We start from the raw sequence: 22,398 nt of genomic DNA, 5'->3' as shown, positions 1-22,398 counted from the left end.
GCACATCTAGTCTGATAGTATATTTTAAAATCTCTATAAATTTTAACAGTATAAAAAAACTCGTATATAGATTGTTGCATCGGACATAATTAGGTAGAGAAAGGTCTGTTTCTGCAAATGATGGCATTTCCAACAGACTGAAGGCTGAATAAGAGAAGAAACTGATTATTTTAAAGATGCGTTCTGCATGTTTAAATTATAATCATTATTATTTAATAATACTTACACACCCTTATAATCGACTTTCCTCTATTTACTGTGGCTGCCTCAATGGCTACACGACAGACTGAGGGCCAGACTTTGGGCGTGCGCCAAAAGGTGTGATGCGTTGTGCGCGCTTGTTCTTCCTTCCTTCAGTCTCCGTCGTATCGAGAGAACAGGGGTTGGTGAAGATGGGTGACAACAGAGCACCTCTGACCTCATCACAGACTCCACATAGGAGTAAGAAACTAAGTTTTCTCTAGTGCGACAAAAGTGGGGCAAGTAGAAGTCAGATCGGTGACAGAATAAGACAGTGTGCACTGGGGAAGCTCTCAGCAAGGAGAGCCCATCTGCCCTGGAAATGGAAATATTTTTCTAAAGAGATAAGTTTCTCTGTTTAAAAAAATCTTCCATATTTCTGACTTTACCTCAGATCAGATTAGGCCTCAAAACAAAGACCCAGTGGTGCTTCTCATCCTATCCCACGCCTATCTATCTATCTATCTATCTATCTATCTATCTATCTATCTATCTATCTATCTATCTATCTATCTATCTATCTATCTATCTATCTATCTATCTATCTATCTATCTATATCTTAAACTTAAACTATTCATACAGCACCCCTCTTCAATGTAACAGGAACATTTTAAAGGTAAATGAAATGCTAATTTTTGTTGATATTCCTGCAATAATCCCAATAATCATTACTTCAGGCAATACAACAATCTAACCTTTGTCAGCGATCTCATGTTCCCACTTGCAGGAGTCCTTTTCAGCATCTGCACATTTTCTGTATGAGATTTAATTAGGGACTAAAGCTGGGAGAAAATATTTATATCTATAGACAGAGAAATACCTTTGCCTTAAATATACATGTCCAAAAGTTGTTGTCTGTCTACTTTATACAACATGCAACATGTTCATAATCTATTGGATCTAATTTGTTGATCCTTCTTACAATAGCAACAGTGTCAATAGATGAGGAAGCCAGAGTTAAACCCAAAGGTGTTCCATAATGTTGAGATGTTGAACTTTACTAGCAGCAATGAAAGTGATTGGAGCATCAGAATTCATGGTTAGCAGGTTTACCACTCATATGGATTTAACTTTGAATTGCAACAATGATGAACGCCCTCTAGAACAGATGCTTTAAAAAGTCGGCTTAAAGGAGTTTATCTTGAAGTCGATTTTTTTTATCCGTAATGAAAATTTTGCGTTTTCAATCGAACAGAGTCCCGATAAATCATTAAAGACTATGTACAACTGGAAGCTAAAGGGCATAGATGTACATTTTTAAATTCCAATGCTGTTGTGAAAACAGATCCAAAAAGTTTTGTGATTTAACTTTTTGTTTCTGTTTGCGTGTTTTTTACTTATTTAATAAAAACATCATTTAGGACAAAAACTTGAAAAGAACAACACATCTTCATTGCCTATTTTGTTTTATTTTCTCCAGCAGCATATTAAATATCTGTATGTACACGTTCTGAAAGTTACATAGAAAAGATATAGTCTGGCAGTAGGCCTGTGTTAGTTGCGCGTTAATATTCCACTGGGAACTACAACAGGAAAATACTCATCTTTTATCTTTGAAAAAGCCTTTAGCAGTGCTGCTCTCTCTAATGGTCACAGTCAACAGGTTCATAGTGACATCCGTCACTGTCACAGTGTCCCAGTTGGTGAAACAAGGGGTCCAGGTTGGAGCTGAGGGCGCGGACGGGTCAGGCTGTGAGGGCAGCTCCTCTGCAGAGCGCTTCAGCTCGCTGTGTTTGGGAAAATGCATCCTGTTCAAACTGTAAGTTCTGTGTCCTTCCTGATCACTTTTACGCATGCCTGGACTCAAGGCGCATGTGTACGACATCCCTGCATATCTCTGCTCACTGCTGGGTTTTGGCGTGATCGTAGTCTCCTCCTGAAACCTCTTGGTCAGCTGTAAGAGGCTGTGTTCTGATGTCTCCCCATGATAATGCAGGCGTCGAGATGTGATGGACTGCTCATCCAGTGACCTGCTCCGCTTGGAGACCGGCTCCGCTGAGATGCTGGGATCATGTGGATCATAATGTGGATGAAACTTTGGCTTGCGCCCTCGCTTTCTGGGAAACCGACCGGACTCCTGGTCAAAGAGAGCTTCCGTCATAGCAGGTCTAGGCCTCCTCTCCGGCTCTGGGGGTCGGATCGGGACGCTTTCTCCTCTGTTGATCGCACTCGGAGGGAAGATGGTTGGAACCACGGCTCGTAATCCCTCACGGGCTCGTGGAGTTATGACTGGCTCCGGGATGGGATAGGAAACCTGGATACTTCTTGGAGTTTCTCTTCTGAAATCATACGTCTTCTCTTTAGCTTTTGCTTTGGCCTGCAGAGATAGATGAAAAGAAAGTATGGCAATGTTTCCGAAATAAGAGAAAAGAGGGTCAACTAAGGGATCGTTAAATGAATTACATCATCGTTGGAAATGTTTGACTCAATTCAAACACTCAAACTCACAGGCTACTTTACACAATGAGTGTTTCTACCATTTGTTTCTGCTAATTTGATCGATGTTTACGAATACAGATATGCAAAAATTAGAACACAATTATATGAACACAAATATATGAAATAGATAGGTGTTGTTACAGGCTACACAATCACAGTTAAAACTACTTACTTGATATATATTCAGCAGAAAGTAGAAACGTAAAAAAGGTCTAAAAGGAAAATCATTAAAGAAGCGCTTGATGCTTCATTGAGTACTGTATGCAAAAGCTTTCATGGAAAAATTAGGTGCGAGGAAAAGAAATATTAAAAATAGGTACATGGGAAAGATTCCTAAGAAAAATCTAATTTTAAAGTTAAAGGTCAATTCAGAAAGGGGTAGCCTGCAGATGGCTGAGTTTCAGGCGAAGATCAGATCATGCCTAAGCAGAGGGGGGAACTGGTTCAGAGGTCACCTTTTCAGAAGAAAGTAAAATATATATTTTATTTGGAAATCATTAAGAGGAAGGGAGAAGAGGGGCAGAGTCTAGCTTCTTAAGGTTCCATGTGAAGAGTTTTCTGTTAGGATTTGGAGATCAGATGGTGTTTGCCTGCTGTGTTTAACCCAGTCAAATATCATAGACATTTTACAGCAATTGATGCTTCCCTCTGCTGACAAACCTGATAAGATTTATTTTTAATTGGACCTTACACCCATCCATAATGCTCAAAGCACCAATATTTGCTTTATTGTATTATAGTGATCTATTATCTGGTTTGACCTAAATACCTAAAGTAATGAAGTATTGTATTGTGATCAAGAACAGGCCTAACATTGCACAAGGCCATGGAGGTTACTATGACAACCTGGACATCCATTACACCTCTGCAGAACAGTAAATGGAATCCCAACTTAATCTCAGTTGAGCTTTTATTTACAATAAAATGCATTACCTACATTAACATCATTTTTATTAGTTGAAGGGTTCTTTGCGAATAACCAGTTTGTGTTGTTTAGGGATTTCTTTTGGGATAGTCTTTTTATAAGAAAAACTAGTGTTTTCATGAGATGAAAATCAGTAATGATGAAATAAATTATAAAGTACCACTCTGTGAAAAGGATGTGCACACGAGTTTCACTTTGTTAAGTTAAGATTTTTGGAAATGTCCATCCAAGATGGACTATTATCATCTTTGTATAAGCTAAATTTGGGAGTCAGTTATTTGTTAAAAAAAAGAAAAAAGAACAGAATAAAAGGTTTGCAAGATATAATTTTGCATTTGCGTTATCCAGTCTCTGCTCTATATATAAAAAAACAACAGTTATAACAAACACTCATTGTTGCAGAGTGGTTATAATTAATTTTAAAACGAAATATAAATGTAAAAACTTTTAAAAAATCAGAGAGAAAAAAGAGTTTTGGGGGGTGGGTGGAATAGGGCGGGCACTTGAATAAAACCAATTGATGAAATATATGTAAATGTGGGGCATAAAAAAAATTAAAGTTTATGCAACTTAGTTGACACAAACTTAAAATAATGAGGGTAAAATAGGGAACACATGGCCGCATAGATTTCCGTGATTTATGTCTTACAAACCAAGGGAAATAATTTATCATAAACAACATTTCTGGCAGACATGATCAAACTCTTGTGCGGCTCTATATTTATAACCTAAGAAAAAAGCAACCCCATGTTCCAAAGTTTATCCCAATCTTTCCCTAACAGTAATGCTTTCACTTTTGTTCCTGTCTGATACTTTACCATAAATCAGAGATGCAATGAGTTGATTCATTAAAAGTTTGAGAAAAGTTTCCCCCACCTTCAGGAGAAAAGTCTCTGGTTTGGGTCCCCTCTTTTTAGGCCCGAACAGCTCCCTTTCACGCTCTCTGCATGATAAGAATAAATCATAAATGAATAAAAACTACATAAACAATTTCAGTTACACTATAATTCATTGGAAAAGTTAAAAATGTTAATAAAAACGACAAAAATGTATCCATACATAAAGTTTAAAGTACTGTTTGTGGATTTTGAAGAGAAAATTCAGTAAGCAGATAATATTGGCTGCGCAAAACAAGATACAATATTTCCCCTAATTTCCTTTAAGGGATATTTCAGATAAAGACAAGTATATAGAAGAAGGGAATCTAGAATCTGTGCATGATTTATGAAGCATATCGCATGGTGCCATCTCCCCGCAGAGAGGCCTGATCAACCATCTCACCTCTCCTCGAAGGCGGCGAACAGCCGCTCGTCCAGAATGTTTTCCTCCGGCTCCCAAGTGCTGTATCTGTACCACAGAAACCAGAACACTCCCATTTATATGGATCAGTAAATGTGTCGTCTCTTCCGCAATTTGTCTCATGCTGCGTATGTTGGGTTTTTGTTTCTGTTATACATTTTTTTTCCTTTTTTTTTCACATGTGAAAGCTGCATGAAGCATGAAGGGAAGGGAGTCAGCATGCGTCACTGGGCGCATGCTGACTCCCAGCCTCTGCCAAAGCAAGCAGACGCAAACAAGCGACACAATCCGTCGATTTTACCAACACCCGACTGGCGCAAGATGCGTCACGGAACATGCAGAGCGCATAAAATGGATAAAACGCATCACGCATGCAAAAAACAGAAAGCGAGGCGCTGCAGTTGTGCGATCGGCCAGGATGGAGCGCTGTCCTTCGCTTGGCTCTGATGTTTTTTTATACTCACTTCTGAGACCAGCCCTTCCATTTCACCAGATATTCCCAGCGACCCTGCAAAAAATAAAAAGGAGTAGATTCAGAAGAGCGATCAGGTTATCTGAGCGGGCCCGAATAGCCCTCACGGACACATGCTTTTGCGTAACAGATGCTGTCGCTGCGGTGTGGGTGGGAGAGAGAAACGCAGCGAATACCCGTCTGATCCGCCGTTTGATGATGGACTCGGCTGCGAAGACGCTCTCGCCGACAGCCGACAGCTCCATGATTCACCATGCAAACACGCCGATTTTTAGCCGCTGTTATTATTTCTCGCTTCCCTCTTTTCGTTCTCTCCGAGGCTGTTTAATTCCGCACATCCCATAATACGCAATCTGAGTGGACGTCATCACGTCTCTTGTTGCCAGGCACCGCGGTCGGGGTAGGACAGAGCGCTGGTGGAGTACATTGGTTCAGTTGTTGCTACGTGCTCCGGGTCTCTGAGCGGAGGGGAGGAGCTCGGTGCTCTGGCTGCTGTACAGGAATGTCTGGCACACGCCGAGAACCAAGCTGACTGGAGTCCCGGGGAGGTGGGGTCCGCTGACCCCCGATCCCTCAGGGGGTCAGCTCACAACTGGATCTTGCATTTCTTCACCTGCTAATTGATCTAATTAAAAGAGATGTGAGAATGTGTTTGAATAAGGACCCAGATCCATAATAAAAAAAACACATGGAAAGAAATAAATGAAGAAACAAATCAGCAGCTCAGCCAGAAATAATAAACCCCTATACAGTGGCTTATAATTGCCCCTGAGCTTCACAAATAATTATTTAGGATAGATCTTTTAAATATTTCGAGACAGAGGTAGTTCATTGACATTTTTTTTTTTTTTTTTTTTTTGCAGTTTCTCTTGCAATGTGTCATATATCCATGACGTTTTTGTTATCATTGGGATGCGATCGTGTAGCTTAAAAATCAAAAGTGAAATTTGCGCCGCATCTCTTTAAAAAACGTCACGAAGTCACTTAAAAAGACACAAACCAATAAGCAGAGCTCTGATGAAAATATAACATGGAATTAAATTTGTTTTTGAAACAAAAATTGTACACATTCAAGTCAGACTTCCTTTATATATATATATATATATATATATATATATATATATATATATATATATATATATATATATATATATATATATATATATATATATATATATATATAAATTGTTTCATTTATTTATTTTCTTTCCAAAATCTCTAAAATCTGTGACAATGTGTGAAAAGTCAGAAAAGTCATACACCGCATGTTGGGTGGAAAAAATCGCCAGACAGACACTGTATTAAATCTTTAAATTATTCAATATCCTTGTAAAGCTGAATGACGGGAGAAAGATCCCGACATTTAAAAAAAATTGAGGAAAAAAAATGATATGTCAATGCAGTAATGTAGCGTTTAACCTTCATGGTCTTCTCTGTTGTGAAAATGAACATGAACCCTCTTTTTTTTCATGTTATATGTTTTGTATTCATTTCACATTGGATTTTTTTTGGTTTTATATAGTTTATATTTTTATATAACTTTACTGTAGGCTACTTTGTTTTTTTAAGTATTATTTCAGAAGTTGTAGATATTTAACAAATATTTCAAACACATTTTATTCATACATTTTTTTAAGACTTAATAATTTAGTTTTATCCCTATTTTTAGTATTTTTTGGTATTATCATTATTATAATTATCATCAGTAGTAGTTGTATTCCTGAACGCCAAAGCTGATTTAAATGTAGCCAAAGACAGCTGAAATACAGTGCAGGGATTTTTATGTATTTAATGAAACCTCGTTTCTTCTATAATCACATTGGATGCTTTATTTTTCACTTAATTCGTCTCTTGTTTATTTATCTTAATTCATTAGAGTTTGTTTTTTTATTTAATCACATTTTTTCCATTCATAATTTCATGTTTATTTCAGATGCCCAATGAAACTGTGGCAAGCCCCGTGATTTTTTTTTTTTTTTTTTTTTTTTTTTTTTACCAAATATCAAAAGCTCGGGAGAGATTTTTTAGTACATGTGTATTTATTGTATCGGCCACTCTTTCTTGTAATATTTAAATACAATAAATATTATATTGGTTATAGATTTTTTTTAAATGGTGAACAGGCCTGCAAGTCTTTCATTTTGCCAAGAAATACGGTCACCAGTCTAATGCGAACTGACCCACACAAACTCAACGAAAAGTCAGGAAGCGGACAATCTATTTATTCTGATAAAAAATGATTTAAACTGTGGAAAACATTGAGGGAATAAGATTGCACAATGACTCTTCGATATCTGTATGCTTCTCCTTAAGTCAGTGATGACATTTAAATATAGACTGGGCTGGTGCAGGCCTGTGTGAGTTTATTGGGTTAATCAATATATTTCCTGGCCCCTGGTTAACTAATTAAACACTGGACGTTTTGAAATGATTTCTGCGTCTTTCTCTTTTTGATGAGGTGAATTGGAAACATTTGGAGAGACATTTTCTGGATGGAAAGAACTGAAGCAGTTAACCGAAAGGCGACATTACTTTAAAAAAATTTCCGAGACACATCTTCTTGTTTATATCATTAGTAAAATACATAAAGAAGATTAATTATTGATTGGATTCTTTTTTTCTTTCCTCTTTCTTTGCTCTCTGTATTTTAATAAAGGTGTAAACCCAGCGGAAGATGGCCTTGATAAAGGTTTTGGATCGGTTTTTAAACCAGATTTAGAATCAAATTGGTTTAAACTGACTGAGCTGGAAGGCAGTCGTTCCGCACCTTTTAAAGCTGCAGGCAACATTTCAGTTTTTTCTTTTTCATCACCGATCGTTTATGCCAAGCTGACAATCCCGCTGCTTTAATCTTGTTTCATGAATTTCTCCCCGCAGCGGCGCAAACAAAGACGCGGCGCGGCTCTGCGCTGGGCTGACCAAAGATGCGTTAAGGCTGCCTCCGTCGAAATATGAACCACCATTTTGATACTCTCTGCGCGCAGACCGACATTTCCTGTCGGTGCTGGAATGGCTGAAGCCTGCACGGTTTGAGCTCAGGCTGGCGAGCGGCGCACAAACGGCGCGTCGCCGCTTCTGCAGCTGCAGCGTTTCTCCATATTTGGACGGAGCCGCAATGGCGACTGCCGCACATGAACGCACAGAGCGGGCTCTGTGAGTGAGAACATTATTGGCTCTCTGGTTTCATGGCAACATGCTGCACTCTGCTCGCTGTCCTACTTACTCTCGGAGCGGCATTTTGTACTGAAAGGTGCCTGAGATATAAAACCACACGACAGAAAGTAGCAAAGCCGCGTCACCGGGACCTGCTTTCAGTGTGAAGTTTGGGCTGGAAATCGTCATACAGAGAATCCACTACGCCTCTTTTTTTTAGGTTTGACTAATTATGACTTAATATGATTGCATTCCTAAAACAGGCTGCTTAAAGTTCAATTTCCATCGATATAACAAATGCAAACAAAGCATAATCAAGCTTCCATTTCTATATAATAATCAAATGAATGTCTGCCCTCCTAAGGCCATCACAGGCCTGCAGCGGGTCACACATAAGCATTAAAATGAAAGCACCTCTGTGCAGGCTGCCACCGCAGTTAGTATGATGATAAAGGAGGAATGTGAAACATCTCACTTGGTCTATAAATATGTTAGCCAGCTCAGAGATGTTTCAGTTTCCTCTATACCCGCTGATGCATGGCGGGCTGACTTGCATATTGTTTAAAGTGACACGCGAACCAAGAGCGCTCCTTCCACCGGTTTCACACCTTCTAATCCCGCAAATCCTTAGAGTTCAACCATGCGGTCGTTTTAAAAAAACATTTGGAATAGAAAACCCCTTTAATGTCACACAATATGGAAATTATGGGACATTATTGTGAAATTTTGTTTGTTTTTTGTTGTTTTCTCTTGTGCAAGTGTATCCTAGATGCATCAATGCTTTTAATTGTTAAAGTTAACCTCTAGCAGGGAAAAAAAAACTACAGGCACGGTATGAGGATGATTTGATGTTTTTTTGCACACTGAAAAAAATAATGCAACCGTTTTTGGCATTTACTTATTTTATATGTAGTTACTTTAACACGGGTAGAACATAAAACTATTGTGTTAAAGTAACTAAATATGATTAAGTGAATGCCAAAAGCACATGCATAATTTTTTTTCAGTGATAGTCATTTCACTTCCTGCACCAGGAAATACATTGAGTGTTCCCAGTAAAATTCCTGATCAAATGTCTGTCAGACGTTGTGATAATCTTGAAAATATGAGGGGGAACCCAAAAGAAAAAAAAAAAAAAAAAACTTTAAAAGTTTTGAACATTTCTGACTAGGTTCAAATATAAGGTAGCTAAAATGCACAATTTGAAATATGGTTTCATAAGAAGGTGTAAAAATAGAGACTCATAAACAATGATTTCCATCAAACAGTTTTTGTATTTATTTATTTAATTTCCTTAAACTTTTTCATATTCTTGTCCCATTCCAGTCTATAAGAAAGATGTGTATTTTTATGTGTTTGAACACATTATAAACAAAGTCATACTGGTGCAGAGAAACTTTGTATTTAAAGTGTTCTCATATAGAAACACCATATGCTTGGTGATGGCAGCATCATGCTGTGGGGGCCAGATCAGATGTGATAGTAGAATGAATTAAACTAAATACAGAGATGATCATAAGTTTCAATTTGTATTTTAAAAGAGACAAATAAATGTGGTTCTGTTTACCAAAGGCCCCTGGGAAGACATGCAGCATAAAACCCCAGGAGCACAGAAGAAGAAGAAAAATAAAGGTGATTTGCTGAGTTACCACAGGTTAAATTAAATGTTTGGCTCAGCCTTTTACCAGCCCCAAACCCAAACTGTATTTGTGGCGCTCAGTTAGTCAAACCTATTGTCCACCAGCCTCAATGACGTTTAACAGTAAACTTGGCTCTATATAGCAGGTCCTGGTACATAGAGCCAAGTTTTAAATGGGATCATTTCCTCTTTCTTCTTTGAATAAACTCTGTATATGTTGAATAACTTTGATGTTTTCATTTCAAATGCCTGTAGACTGTACAGGCTGATCAGTAAGGGTTATTCGTTCTATCACAGCTGTTTGTGAGGGCAACTACAGTTTTACATTATGACAAATAATTAATCTACCATTTCAACATTTCCGTTGTACAGTATGTGTAAAGCTGGTAAGTCTATAAACCCTCCTCGTGTGAAACCAAGTTCTTTTTTTGGGCTCAAACCAGCTGCTTGCTTGATTTCCATCTATTCCAAGACGTCTGCCTGAAGGAGCTTAGATTGTTTTCAAGCATTTTTAAGCTCAATGTACCTTTTCAAGTGACAATGTTCAACGTTTGTAATAAAACAAAGCCTGCAGACTATTTGAAGAGATTAATCATCCACTACAGCTCCATGAAAAAGTTAAGTTTTCAAATTCTTTTGCATAATTTTTGCCCTTCTTGTCCCTGAATGACAATTAAAGCTCTCTGAGTTTTCAAAGTCAACATTCTCCAATTGATGCCTCCTAAATTAGACACCTTGCACACATTCCAGGTCCTTTCTCTCTAAGAGGCATTCAACAGTTAATCTTTTAGCCTCCCTCAGTTCAGCACAGGAAAAAAACAAGGCAACTATTTCTGTCTTTGCACTGAGAGCAGACTTCAGGCTCCAGGCCTTCAGTAACCCCTTTTTGAGGAGGCCATGTAACATTTGGAGCCTCCTGTTTACAGTTCATTCAGAAAAGCTCTGACTGCAGCTTGTGCCAGTGACTCTAAAGCTAAGTGAAGATATCTGACAATGAAACTGCTGTGTCACCGTGACAAAGGCCACCTAAACACAGTCTTTTACAACAACTTAGCTGGTGTTCTGGGAAGATAGCAGCCACATTATAATTAGAAGTCATCCTGAGACCGTTTCCTGCAAAGCACACTTACATTCCACATATCTGATTCCTCACCTTCCATAAAGCTTTTCTCCACGATAAGGCCCTTAAAAATACACAATCACTTCTCCTAGCCTCCTTCTCTCTTTGATCGTGTTGGATGTTTACATTCCTGCTGGGGTCTGAGCCAAAGTAGGAAAAATAATGCAAGGCTGAGGTTTTAATAACCACAAGTGACCAGTGCAGTTATGCAACACAGAAAGCCCTTTGTGCAGGATACTCTGTGATTATGCAACACAATCTGTTTTTACAAGATTAGCCTTATAAACAGCAGTTGTTTTTATTTTATTTTACTCATATTTGAATATTTTTGTCTTCTTCATGCGAGCATTTATTTTTTTCTGGAAATCGGGAATTTCTGGTGTCTACAGAATAAAAAAAATAAATATTAACAATAACACACATGTCAGAGTTCAAATCTCTGTTTTTATTGTGAGACATACCATCCAGGGCGCCGAGCATACAGGTCAGGAGATATAGCATACTTTATAACAATCATTTCCACTTTAAACAGAGTGCAAAGACAGAGCAAAGGAAAAAAAAAACAAAAAGACTAAAAACAAAAAAGTATCTCGCAATGAAACCTTTTAAGGAAAATGAAGCACAATAAGCAAATCCGGCTCTTTGAACCAAAGCTTTAACATCAATAAATACGCACTCCTAACTTTCATCATCGCAGCCTGTTGTATTAGCATTCTGACTGGATTGGGGTTAAATGTGCGGAGAAGGCTATTCGGACATGAACGTTGCTGTAGCTTACATCCAACAGCTTTTCAATCATCAGCAGCATGAATAATCAAAAAAAGACTCAGAGTCACAAGATCTGAGTGGAAAGTCCCATTCAGTCTCTATGATTTACAACCTTGGCAACTTTCAGAACACTACAGTGAGCTTTGACAAATAAAGTGATGAGATTAGCTCCAGATTTACATAAGGAAAAATAACTTTGCTACAGTGAAAATAAAGTAACGGAGATTCACTTTTTATGAGTGACAAACTTCTTTGTACTGAACTCTAGAAGTGTTTTCCTCACAGCTTATGGAAAAACGTCATATTTTAGTAGGTGTGGTAAAAAGTGAAGTTAAAGGCTAATGTCTCGGCAGACAGGACCACCATTGCTGGAAATTTAAACAGTTCAAAACAAATTGAAAATGTTGCTCTATGTTATCGTAGCAACAGTGTCGGCATTAATACACCTAAGTTACACTCTACCTCACCAGCTGATGTCGAGTTTGAACAGATCATTTCTAAAAGTTTGCTGCACACCTGGTGGATAGGAAAGAAACAAGCTGGTGGGATTGGCTGTTTCAAAAAGACTGGAGTAGAAATAAAAAATAAATGTGGCATTCAAAGGCAGTGTGTAGATCATATTTGGTCTGATATTGTTATGGTTAAAGCAAAAGTCTTAAAAGTTAAGATATGCTTCTGATCTAGAGCCGGTCAAAGAGTCTTTAAAGCCCTTTAGCAGAATTTAAACTGAGGGCCAACCTGTATCAGACTCACTGGCTATATATTCTCTAACCACCAAATATCTGCTCATATTGCCCTTTCTTAGTCAAAAATGACTAGTTGTAGCCACTCAGGCAGATTGAAATTGCTTAGCAACATGGGTGTTTCTCAGCTGAGGAAAATAAGCTCATAGCTCATATTTTACATCCACTAATGCAGAAATTGCATACAAACAAGTCAAGTTTGTTTGCAATTTTGTACGCAACAAGTAAACTCCTACAGGTCCTAGGATTTATTCTTTCTTTTCTTTCCAACGTAACAAAAACTTGTTTTTCCAAGTTCAAACAAGCAGAAAAGATTTGACTTTTAAAACGGATGCATTTCAGTTTGAGTCAGATTGCAGTGAAGGAGCAGATACCTACCTCTGCGCCAGCAGCACTGCCCTATGACACACCTGCCATTTTTGAATTTGCATGTCATGGCTGAACACTTAAAAAAAAAAAATCCAAGAGCAAAGCTAAAGATGCCAATCAACAAGGCTGGGTTTGTCTATTACACCAAGAAAATAAAGAGAAAATCTCTGACTGTTTCTTCGACAGCAATGACACTTATGAAACGTATGAAAATGCATTAAGTGCTTTAAATCTGCTCTGCAAACAGTCCAATCAATAACCTTCTCTCACACCAACATGATATTAGTAATAAGAAACATGTATAAACCTTCATATAGCTAAGGTTATAAGTTTGGTACAAGTATGAAAAACAGCGATAGTTCCCTTCTTAAACTCCAGGAGACAAAGATTTTTTTGTTTTGGGTGAAGATTCTCCACCCAAGTGATGCATTCGCTCAAATAGTCGAGGGCACTTTCTTGGCTACAACATCACAAAGTACTTACTGTATAAAATGTCATAGGAAACATACTGGATTTGATGTATAAATGATACATTTCATCAATATATGTACAAATTTCTGTTTTGTTTTACATATGCACATATTCACAGGTTCAGCCAATCAGAGCTGTGGGTCCCATAGTTTAGAAAGAAACATACTCCTTAAAGGTGACGGTGAGACTGTTTGTGGTAATATCAGTGATGATGATGTTTCCCATGAAGGGGGAAATTTGTTTTGCAGGTTCCTCTGGAGATTTATCCAAAGATTTCTGCGTGTTATTCACCGCAGAAGAAGTGTCTTCAATGGCTGGCTCGGGCTTTGCAGGCGGCTGGGCTTCCGCTTCGACCGGCCGCTTATTTTTAGGGCAGCTGAGGTCCATCGGCTCCTCCTGGCTTCCAACCTCTTCATACGTCGTACACATACCGCTGTGACGTGCCACGCTGCAGTGAAGGTCCATGGGTTTGTCCTGAGGGGGCGCCATCGTAGCAGCGGGCATGCTCAAACTCCTCGATGCCAGGTAGATTTGACCAACGTTCCTGTCCTCAATGGGATCTGAAAGCTTACGCTTCCGGTTGCAGGGGAAAGAGGGGATCCGGATCTGGTCAATGGCAGTAGGGGTTGGAATGGCAGTGTCGGCAGTCCAAGATGTTGGGGGGGAACTGGCTGTCAGCTGCAAAGATAAACCCTCCGGTAAATCAGCCTGACCGCGGGCCACTTCGGTGTTATATTCCTCGGCGGTGCTCGGAGAAGGTTTGGAAAATTGTCTGTCTTTGGGGGAGCATTTCAAAGGATGCTCTGCAACAGAGAGGGAGCTGCCCTTACAGATCTCTTTGGGAATCCCGTTCTCGGGGTGTTCATCAATTTTGGTTATGGGTGCCGGATTGTTTTCGGATGTTTTGATGCCGTGCGTTTTCTCATCCCTTGAAGATTCCCTGTGTTTGTCCTTTGCTCCGTGAACCTTGTTACCGTCCATGTATTTGCTCATGACAATAACAATGCGTCCGTTCTTGTTTTTATTTTTGATTATCTTCATTTTGCTGCTGACAGCAGTAGGCAGACTGGCCTCCTTAGGGTTGGGCTTCAGAGCATTCTCACTCTGCGCCTCTTTAACCGGTTTCCTCACCTCCACTGCAAGCTCTTTGACTTTGCTCAAACAACCAGTGTCTTTGTTGTGGATCCATTTCTGCTGCAGGGCCAGGGGCAAGGTCCACCCAGGATTTGCCAGATTGCTGGCCGGTTCCTGAACTTTGACCACCTCCTTGAGCCTCGAAACCTGAGCGTCGTACATGTGTGGGTCGGGCTCATAGTGGTGGTGCTTCTTGCTGTTGAGCTGGTAGATGAACTTCTTTTTGCTGTTGCTCAGCGCATCAGTAGGGACCTCCTGGCTGCTGGGTTGGTACTGATGGTGCTTTTTGCTGTTCAGCTGGTACTGCTGGGGCTGGGAGCGTTGGACCTGTGTAGAGTCCGACTTTAGGGTACCATCTGCTTCATTGGCTGTTTCCTGGAATCCAGCTGGGATGGTTGATCTCCGGGCAAATGATGGCACCTTAAGCAAAGAAAAGACATTTGTTAACCTTTCTTCCCACATTCTGACCTATAATTGTCAAAACTTCCAAAAAAGTTGGAAATAAATAACATTTTTTTAAGTAACAAAAGTATTCAATAAAAACAATTTAAAAGGGAGCTGATATGACAACCTGGCTTGTATTTTTGTTCTACAATCACAACAGGACTCCCATTTCTTAAGAAACTAAAGCAAAACAATTTATTCTTCAACACCTGTTGATGTCTGAAATACGGCAGTAAGCAGTGTCCTGCAAAGGATAGTAAGGGGAGCTAAAAGTCATTGAAAAGTCAAGAATCTGTCAGAAACTTACTATTTTCCATATGTTTGTATTTTCAGATCTTATCAATTACTAATATGACCAATCTGTTGATCTATCCATTAAAAACACTGTGAAGATGACTCTGCAAATAACATTGAGGGAATGTAAAAGGTTTTTTGGAGGCTCAATGATCTGTTCTGTAGGTTAAGTCTACATTTTTTTATGTTGGAATTGCCCAATCCTGTTGAATAACATCAAATGAAGACCGTCCTGCAAAGTAGTGTGGCTTGCTGAAAGAGTGTCCAGGAATTGCTACATATAAGTTTTTTATTTGTCATTTCTTTTGAATCTTCCATTTGCCTTAAACTGTGGAATAACCCCAGGGAAACAATAAAAAGCATGCTCTGCAGAGAACTTTGATCTGCTGCCACCAGGCAAATAGCTCAACATCAAACCCAGATCCAACTGCTACACAGCTTTCTGCCTCGACCTACTGATCTCCTGCACTATTATTGTGAACATGCACATTAGCTATTTCCCTTGTGTTACGATGCATCCTAATTATTTTAGTACAATAAAATCTAAAACCAGGGAATCTCATCTTATTGTGTACCAGTTACTTTAAAATGAAGAGATGGTGAATTAACATTATCATCCTCCTCAAAACACAAAGGACATGCATCTTTTCATGGTTTAACTGCAATACAGTCAGGTTTAAAAGTAAAGCTGCTAAAGTATCCATATGGAATAAGGTCTCAGTTCAAAGCACCATTGGGTGACCCGTAAGAGGGGAAACGCAGAATACGGTAATCAAGGCGCTTTTGGCTGCGACCTCCGGGTCACTCAAGTGCCACCAGACGTGTCACGCTCTGCCCCCGATTGCAGGCCACGTGGCGAGCATCTTCAGTAGCGATGCTGCACAGCAATCAGGACAAACTTGAAATATATAATCACACTTGGCTCTGAAAGAGCGTCTGTAAATGCTTCTCTTAAGAGAGCACGCATCCATTCCCAAAACGACAATAAAAGAGGAAAAAAGAAACATCCTACTCTCACAAGTTTGTGCAAAAAGCAGGATGTTTGCTCACTAAACATAGTGACTTGAAGTGTAATAAAGGTTTTGCATGCCTATTTTGCATGGTAAGATAGTAAGCTGGCAGATAAAAGAGTCCACTCCATCAGTACATTTTGAACCTAATACAACATACGTTTCAGTTTGAGTGCAGAGATAAACCTGTGGGAGCCCTCCCTCCCACACACGGTTTCGAGAAGCATACTGACAGCAGGTGTGGCACACCTGACTGTGCTCCTTCTTCTAGGATACCTTAGAAAGTGAAACCTGCTCAAGTGTTTCAATGAGTCAGGATATTTCTTCTGAAGTACCTGAAGCAGAAGATGTTTTGGTTTTGGTCCCCGCTTTCGGTATCCCATCATCTGCTCCTGCCTCTCTCTGCCAAAAGAAAAGATTATGTCAGCATTCCAAAGGCAGTAAAACTACATCAAATCATGTTGAAAGTTACAGGTTTTTAATCGTTTTCTTTCACCTACTCATGTTCAAAATCGGAGCAATGATTCAGAGCACTATTTAATGCCCACCCATGAGTCAGTGCAAATCTTTTTGATCCTCATCTGCATAGCTCTTCATGGTGATCAATCAATTCCATATTCTCATTATTGCGGAGAAATTTGATTAGGAGCTACAGATGGAACAAGCACTCCTCAAGTCCTCGCCTTTAAACTGACCACCCTTCCTCCTCAGATGGCCAGCCAAGTAAATTTTCCACAGTTTGTTACATTACACCCACGCTCTTTATTGTTTTATATGGTGATTTACATGATATAAATCAACACAATGTAATTTAGACAGCTCAGGAATAAAATTATAAAGAAGTTTAAAGCAGGGTTACTCTATTAGTCTGAATCCCACAACACCACCAGTGTAATGGTATGGATGGAAGGAAGAGGAGAAAGAAGTTAATGAGAAGATGAATTGGGCTTAAAAAACTGAAAGAACAGTTTGTTAGGGGGCTTCAAAAGACAAGAGCATGTCCTGTGTTAGAATGGCCTAGTCAAAGTCCAGCCAAAATCCAACCGGGGATCTGAGGAAGGACTTAAGGATTGCCAAAGAAACTGTCCATTCAATATGAAAGAGCTGGAGATATCTTTAAAATAGGAAAGTGCAAAAATGGGGATAAACACAAAAAAAAAGGTCAACAGGACCATGTGTATCTGATTTCATCTGTTCCTTTCTATTTCACCATTTTAACTACCGTGTTGGTCTTACTGAAAAAAAAAAAAGAAAAACATGGAAGTTTGTAGTTTTAGCATGGCAAATGTGAAAAAATATAAGGCATACGATCATTACTGTAAACATGGCAATATAAAGGGTAGGCAGTCAAGAAAACGTCTCCTGAAACTATTTCTAATGAAAAGGGACTGAGATTTGTGTTATTATTACAGAGCTGGTCAGATCAAGGACAACACCATGTGTGAAAAATCCCCCCAGGCCCGATAGGAGCTTTGACTCAGCATCGTCTCATAAATAACCAGCGGCGGGCGAAGGCCAGCTGTAAATATGCTTCCCCAGGCATGCTCCAACACCCACCCTCAATGTCGGCCTCGTGCTGCAGATGTTCAAACGATCAGAGCTGCCAGAACATCGTCACAATAAACAGTCTCCACCGCTGTAATGTGCGCAATTTGGAAAACGCCATCTAACAGGGTGACCCCTATTCACACAAGATTTGGCAATTACAGACTCCCTCGTCGGCTCCCCCTCCCCCATCCAATGGGAGCAGGGAGGAATCCGCTCACACGCACACACAGAGAAAGAGAGAGCACAGAGGCAGCTCTCCGTGAACATCCCAGCACACAGCTCTATACCCAGGCAGGGGAGGCAGGCAGGCAGTGGGGGGAATATGAGAGCCGTACACTAGAAGCGTTGAGAAGCTCTGTGTGTGTCAATTAGCCTTTTCAGAAAAGCGAATTCCTTTCCCCAGCCATCACGCCTTCACTCGGCCCCCTGAGCAGGCTGCTGGCCTACAGAGAGAGCATATGTCAGAGGCCTCGTGGGTCTGCACGAGATGCAGTTGTGCAGGATTAGGTGACAGTGGCATTTGATTTAATTAACATGTTGCCCTCTAAAACCGACATTTGAGAGATTCAGATTGTTTTTCAGGCAAGTGTTGAGGCTTTGACCTCTCTCTAAACCCATCCAGTTACGAAGTTCAATCTTATTAAAGGTGGCCAATATGTCTAAGGGGTTGGACAAGGACATAGAGAATGTCAGAATTATGTTATGATGAAAAGATGGAAAAGAGAAGAACTGGAGCAATAGGTGAGCATGAGACATTTGAAACTATGCTAACTAACTCTGGAGAGGAAGGAAAAAACTGAACAAATATGTAACCAAAGTCAATGATGGGCTTAAACGATACGAAGGCTGGACTGATTTATTCCAAATAAATCAAGTTCTAGCCAACAACTCTTAAATTAGTTTAGATAATTTGGAAGCCACCCATTGCAAGATGGAAACCAGTAGACACGACAAACCAAAACACAGAGCCATGACCGAATTTGTGTTTTGTTTGTTTGGTTGTGTATTGTCACAGCAGTTTAGGCAAACAGGACAGCGGGTCTGGTTTCCTTATGGTGTCAGGTGCAGATCTGCTCAGGAATATCACACGTTTTCCTCACATTATCAGATCAGTGACACAACCATCAAGAGCACAAATGAGAAAAAAGTAGAGTCAATAAAGAAATAAACATGGTAAATGTGATGTATGTAGTGCCAGTCAGAGAACTCCAATGCACTGAACACCACATTGAATCTTTTACTGATTCTCGCACACATTTACACACCGACCTATTAAAAAGTTTGTTCAAAATGGTTGCTTCACCACATTTCTGAATTTTTTTTTTTAACAATGAGCCTGTTTAGTCAACCTCCTCAGTGGCTGGCATCAATGTCATCCAAATTCCAGATAGGAAGCAAAAAAAATGAAGGCATGTAGTTTGTTCAAATTGGGAATTAAGCAGGTTTTAGTAAAAAAAAAAAAAAACACCCTCCTACTTCAGTTTCTAGATCAAATTTTCATTCTGGGTGTTGATCAACTTCTGATTTGGGTTTGATTTGATCAAATATCCCCTTTAGGTTCCTCAGATCCAGTCCTTCTTTCCATGAGCATAATTTAGGAATTCAAACCACCACGTCCAGAATACCCCCCTACCTCCCCCTTCCCACTCAAGCAAGGAGTGGGGGATCAGAAGGGGGTGGGGAGGGGCTGACTAGAAGCAGCGCCCCTCCTCCCATGCCCTTATATGGTAGTGGCTGAAGTAGAGGCTGCGCGGCCTGGTCCGAAGTCCGCCGCCGCGCGCAGAGTCGCTCACCTGTGTTGAAACGCAACCAGGAGGCGCGGGTCCAGGATGTTCTCCTCCGGCTCCCATGTGTTATACCTGCAGAGAGGAGAGAAGCAGACAGCTGTCAGGGAGCTGTCACGTGCAAACTTCCTTTTTCAAACTGACACGCACATGTCTCCCGCGGACACATTCCCCACGCGTCAAAACGTCCTGGATAGGTAAAGGCTGCGGGTTTCAACCCAAAACAGGAATATTGGAAGATAGAAGAAATACCTAGAGTTATTGTATCTTTTTTTTAAAGGATTATAAACAAAAGAATGTGTCCGACCGCAGAGCCAAAAACAATCATAACAGAAATTAAGTGTGTGTGTGTGTGGGTCTGTATGTGTGTGTTTGTGTTATCCAAACGCTCCTTTAGCTCCAACATCAAGTCGGCCATTTTAGCAGCACTATGTCTCGTAAATTCGCTGGCAGAGCAGAAATAATTAAAACGGGATTACATGGCTGTTCCTACCCCCCACCCCCCCTCCAGCATAAATTAGTGAAGGCATCCGTGGATCCACGCTCTCACACATAAACGCCTACGGATTTGTGCGCGCAACGCCCTTCATTAATAGCTGCAATAGCCTACTTGGATTGGTTCATGTTTTTGTTTTGGTTTAATAACCGCCCTGATATTATTGATGAGCAGGTTTCAGACTTACTTTGGAGACCAGCCGCGCCACTTGACCAGGTACTCGATCTTGCCCTGAGACGTTAGGGAAGGAGGGGGAAAATAACTGGATTAGTCTCGGATGCAAAAAAAAAAAACATGCAACATTTCGACGTCTTTGCAGACGTCGCCTTCCCGCTGTTACCTTCCGAATGCGCTTCTTCTCGATGCCCTCTACCGCGAAGACGTGCTCGCCGGCGGCAGGGAGCTCCATTCTCGGCTCCGATCCGATCTCAATGGGGAAGGGGTTGGGGGGGGGCGCACGGTGAAAATGCAGAAACGTCTCCTGTCGGTGCGTGCCGTGCGCACACCGTAGTTTTCCAATAGGATCCAAAATTCGAACGTATTCCCTCCACCTTCTCTCCTCCTCTCTCTGCACACTCCTCGGTCCTGGCAATGAGCGTAGAGATATTCACAGTGGATCCGCTCTGAGCAGCTCTCCGGTGACGTCAGAACGGGGAGGGGAGACCTTACAGAGAGGTTGTGGTTTTTATCCAAAAGCTGGACTTCGTCGAGGAGCATGATTTGAAATTCAAATGTATCACCTGATCAGATGAGAAGGGCGCACAAATCCACAATTACTTCTACATGTGGCTCTAAGCACATTTCAAGCTGCCACTTGCCATTAGGTGTTAAATAAACCAGGAGACAATATATGTAATTCTCTGACACATAAAGTCTGAATACATATTCCTCACTGGTGAACTTGGAAGAGTCATCTTCTGGAGATGAGACAAAAAGTTGAATTGGAGCAAAATTGAAGCCAGCCCTACAAGACCTTGGACAAAATTAATAGACTATATAAACCTAAATGCAACAGTAGACATATAAAGGCAGATGCATGTTTTAAGAAAAGTCAAGAAAGACATTTGATAACAAGACCCGCCTTTACAACTCACAGTGAGATATAATGGAATGACAAAAAATATGTAGCCTCCTGCTACATAAAACATACAAAAAGACTAAAACATTTCAGAACATTAAAGTTGCCTTAAGAATGTCTGAAAGTAGGTCCACAATTAGATCCAGCTGAAGGAGACTTAAAACCAATTCAAACCATAACTCATTCACAGAAAATGTCTCCTTATTATTCTCTTAAAAGTTTAGTTCCCTTGCATAATTTTGCCAAGTTCAAAACAACGTTTAATGTGTTTGCTTCACAGCCAGACTTTGACTTAACGGTTTCATCTAGCAAAGACCACAGTGGCGGCAGCATCATCCTGTGGGATTGGAGAGAAAATCTCGCCACATTTGCTGCAACATAGAAGTCAAACAAGAGAGTCCAGCCTGCAATCTCTAAATTCGATACCACGAGTTTGACGTTTCTGTCTTAACAATTAAACATTTTTGGTACAACAAGACATGAACACAGATGGTTGCTGATGTGTGAAAGTAACAGTGTAACCCAAGCTTAACTGATGCTGAAGTTCCCTTTTTTTGTAAATGTTCGGTTCGATTACGCACAAGAGCCTCTTTGCAAATATAGGTCAGACACAGTCTGATAGTCAAAACCGACTAGAGTCACGCTGCAGAGTCGCTGTGCAGCCCTCATTTTACCTGTGGCAACTTCACTAATCCGTTGCCACGGCGCTCAGTTCATTTGCCATCTGAAAACCACCTCCACCGCTTGTTATTGGTTGAAATATTGCCATTTAATCTACATCAGGACAATCTAAATCCTGCAGCTTAGACCGCAGCATCGGGGAGCTTGTCTTCTGCGCTGTAAATGTCACCGACTCGACTGATTTGTGGGAGAGTTTATTGGAAACATGAGCGCAAAACGAGCAAAATGGAGCAAATCATCACATTTACTGTTCCTGAACTGTGCCCTCCTTTTAAAGCTGGTGCCAAATT

At 40.3% G+C, this 22,398-nt stretch overlaps 1 protein-coding gene across 1 annotated transcript; it reads right to left on the bottom strand.

Moving 5' to 3' along the window:
• Window positions 1-1,630: 1,630 nt before the first annotated feature.
• On the bottom strand, window positions 1,631-20,995 carry LOC119798334. The gene is made up of 13 exons (XM_038307753.1): window positions 20,690-20,995; window positions 20,537-20,580; window positions 19,863-19,928; window positions 16,857-16,923; window positions 13,796-15,193; window positions 8,600-8,630; window positions 8,211-8,498; window positions 5,748-5,934; window positions 5,553-5,625; window positions 5,369-5,412; window positions 4,887-4,952; window positions 4,482-4,548; window positions 1,631-2,558 (listed from the first exon to the last, which is right to left on the bottom strand). Exons 1-13 carry the CDS (start codon window positions 20,756-20,758, stop codon window positions 1,782-1,784), a joined length of 3,177 nt encoding a protein of 1,058 aa, XP_038163681.1. The 5' UTR covers window positions 20,759-20,995; the 3' UTR covers window positions 1,631-1,781.
• Between the last annotated feature and the right edge of the window lie 1,403 nt (window positions 20,996-22,398).

The sequence above is a fragment of the Cyprinodon tularosa genome, unplaced genomic scaffold, assembly GCF_016077235.1.
Source record: "Cyprinodon tularosa strain WSP-4 unplaced genomic scaffold, ASM1607723v1 ctg62, whole genome shotgun sequence".
NCBI lineage: Eukaryota > Metazoa > Chordata > Actinopteri > Cyprinodontiformes > Cyprinodontidae > Cyprinodon > Cyprinodon tularosa.
The sequence above is the reverse complement of the archived record's forward strand: the minus strand, read 5'-3'. Positions and strand labels throughout refer to the sequence as shown.

Bases quoted from the DNA above. Each gene is read 5' to 3' on its own strand.
- LOC119798334 (XM_038307753.1), bottom strand. From the start codon at position 20,758: ATGGAGCTCCCTGCCGCCGGCGAGCACGTCTTCGCGGTAGAGGGCATC. The intron at 19,929-20,536 runs GTAAGTCTGAAA...TCCTCTCTGCAG, and splicing joins TGGCGCGGCTGGTCTCCAAA to GTATAACACATGGGAGCCGG. The intron at 2,559-4,481 runs GTGGGGGAAACT...CTATCTCTGCAG, and splicing joins CAGAGACTTTTCTCCTGAAG to GCCAAAGCAAAAGCTAAAGA.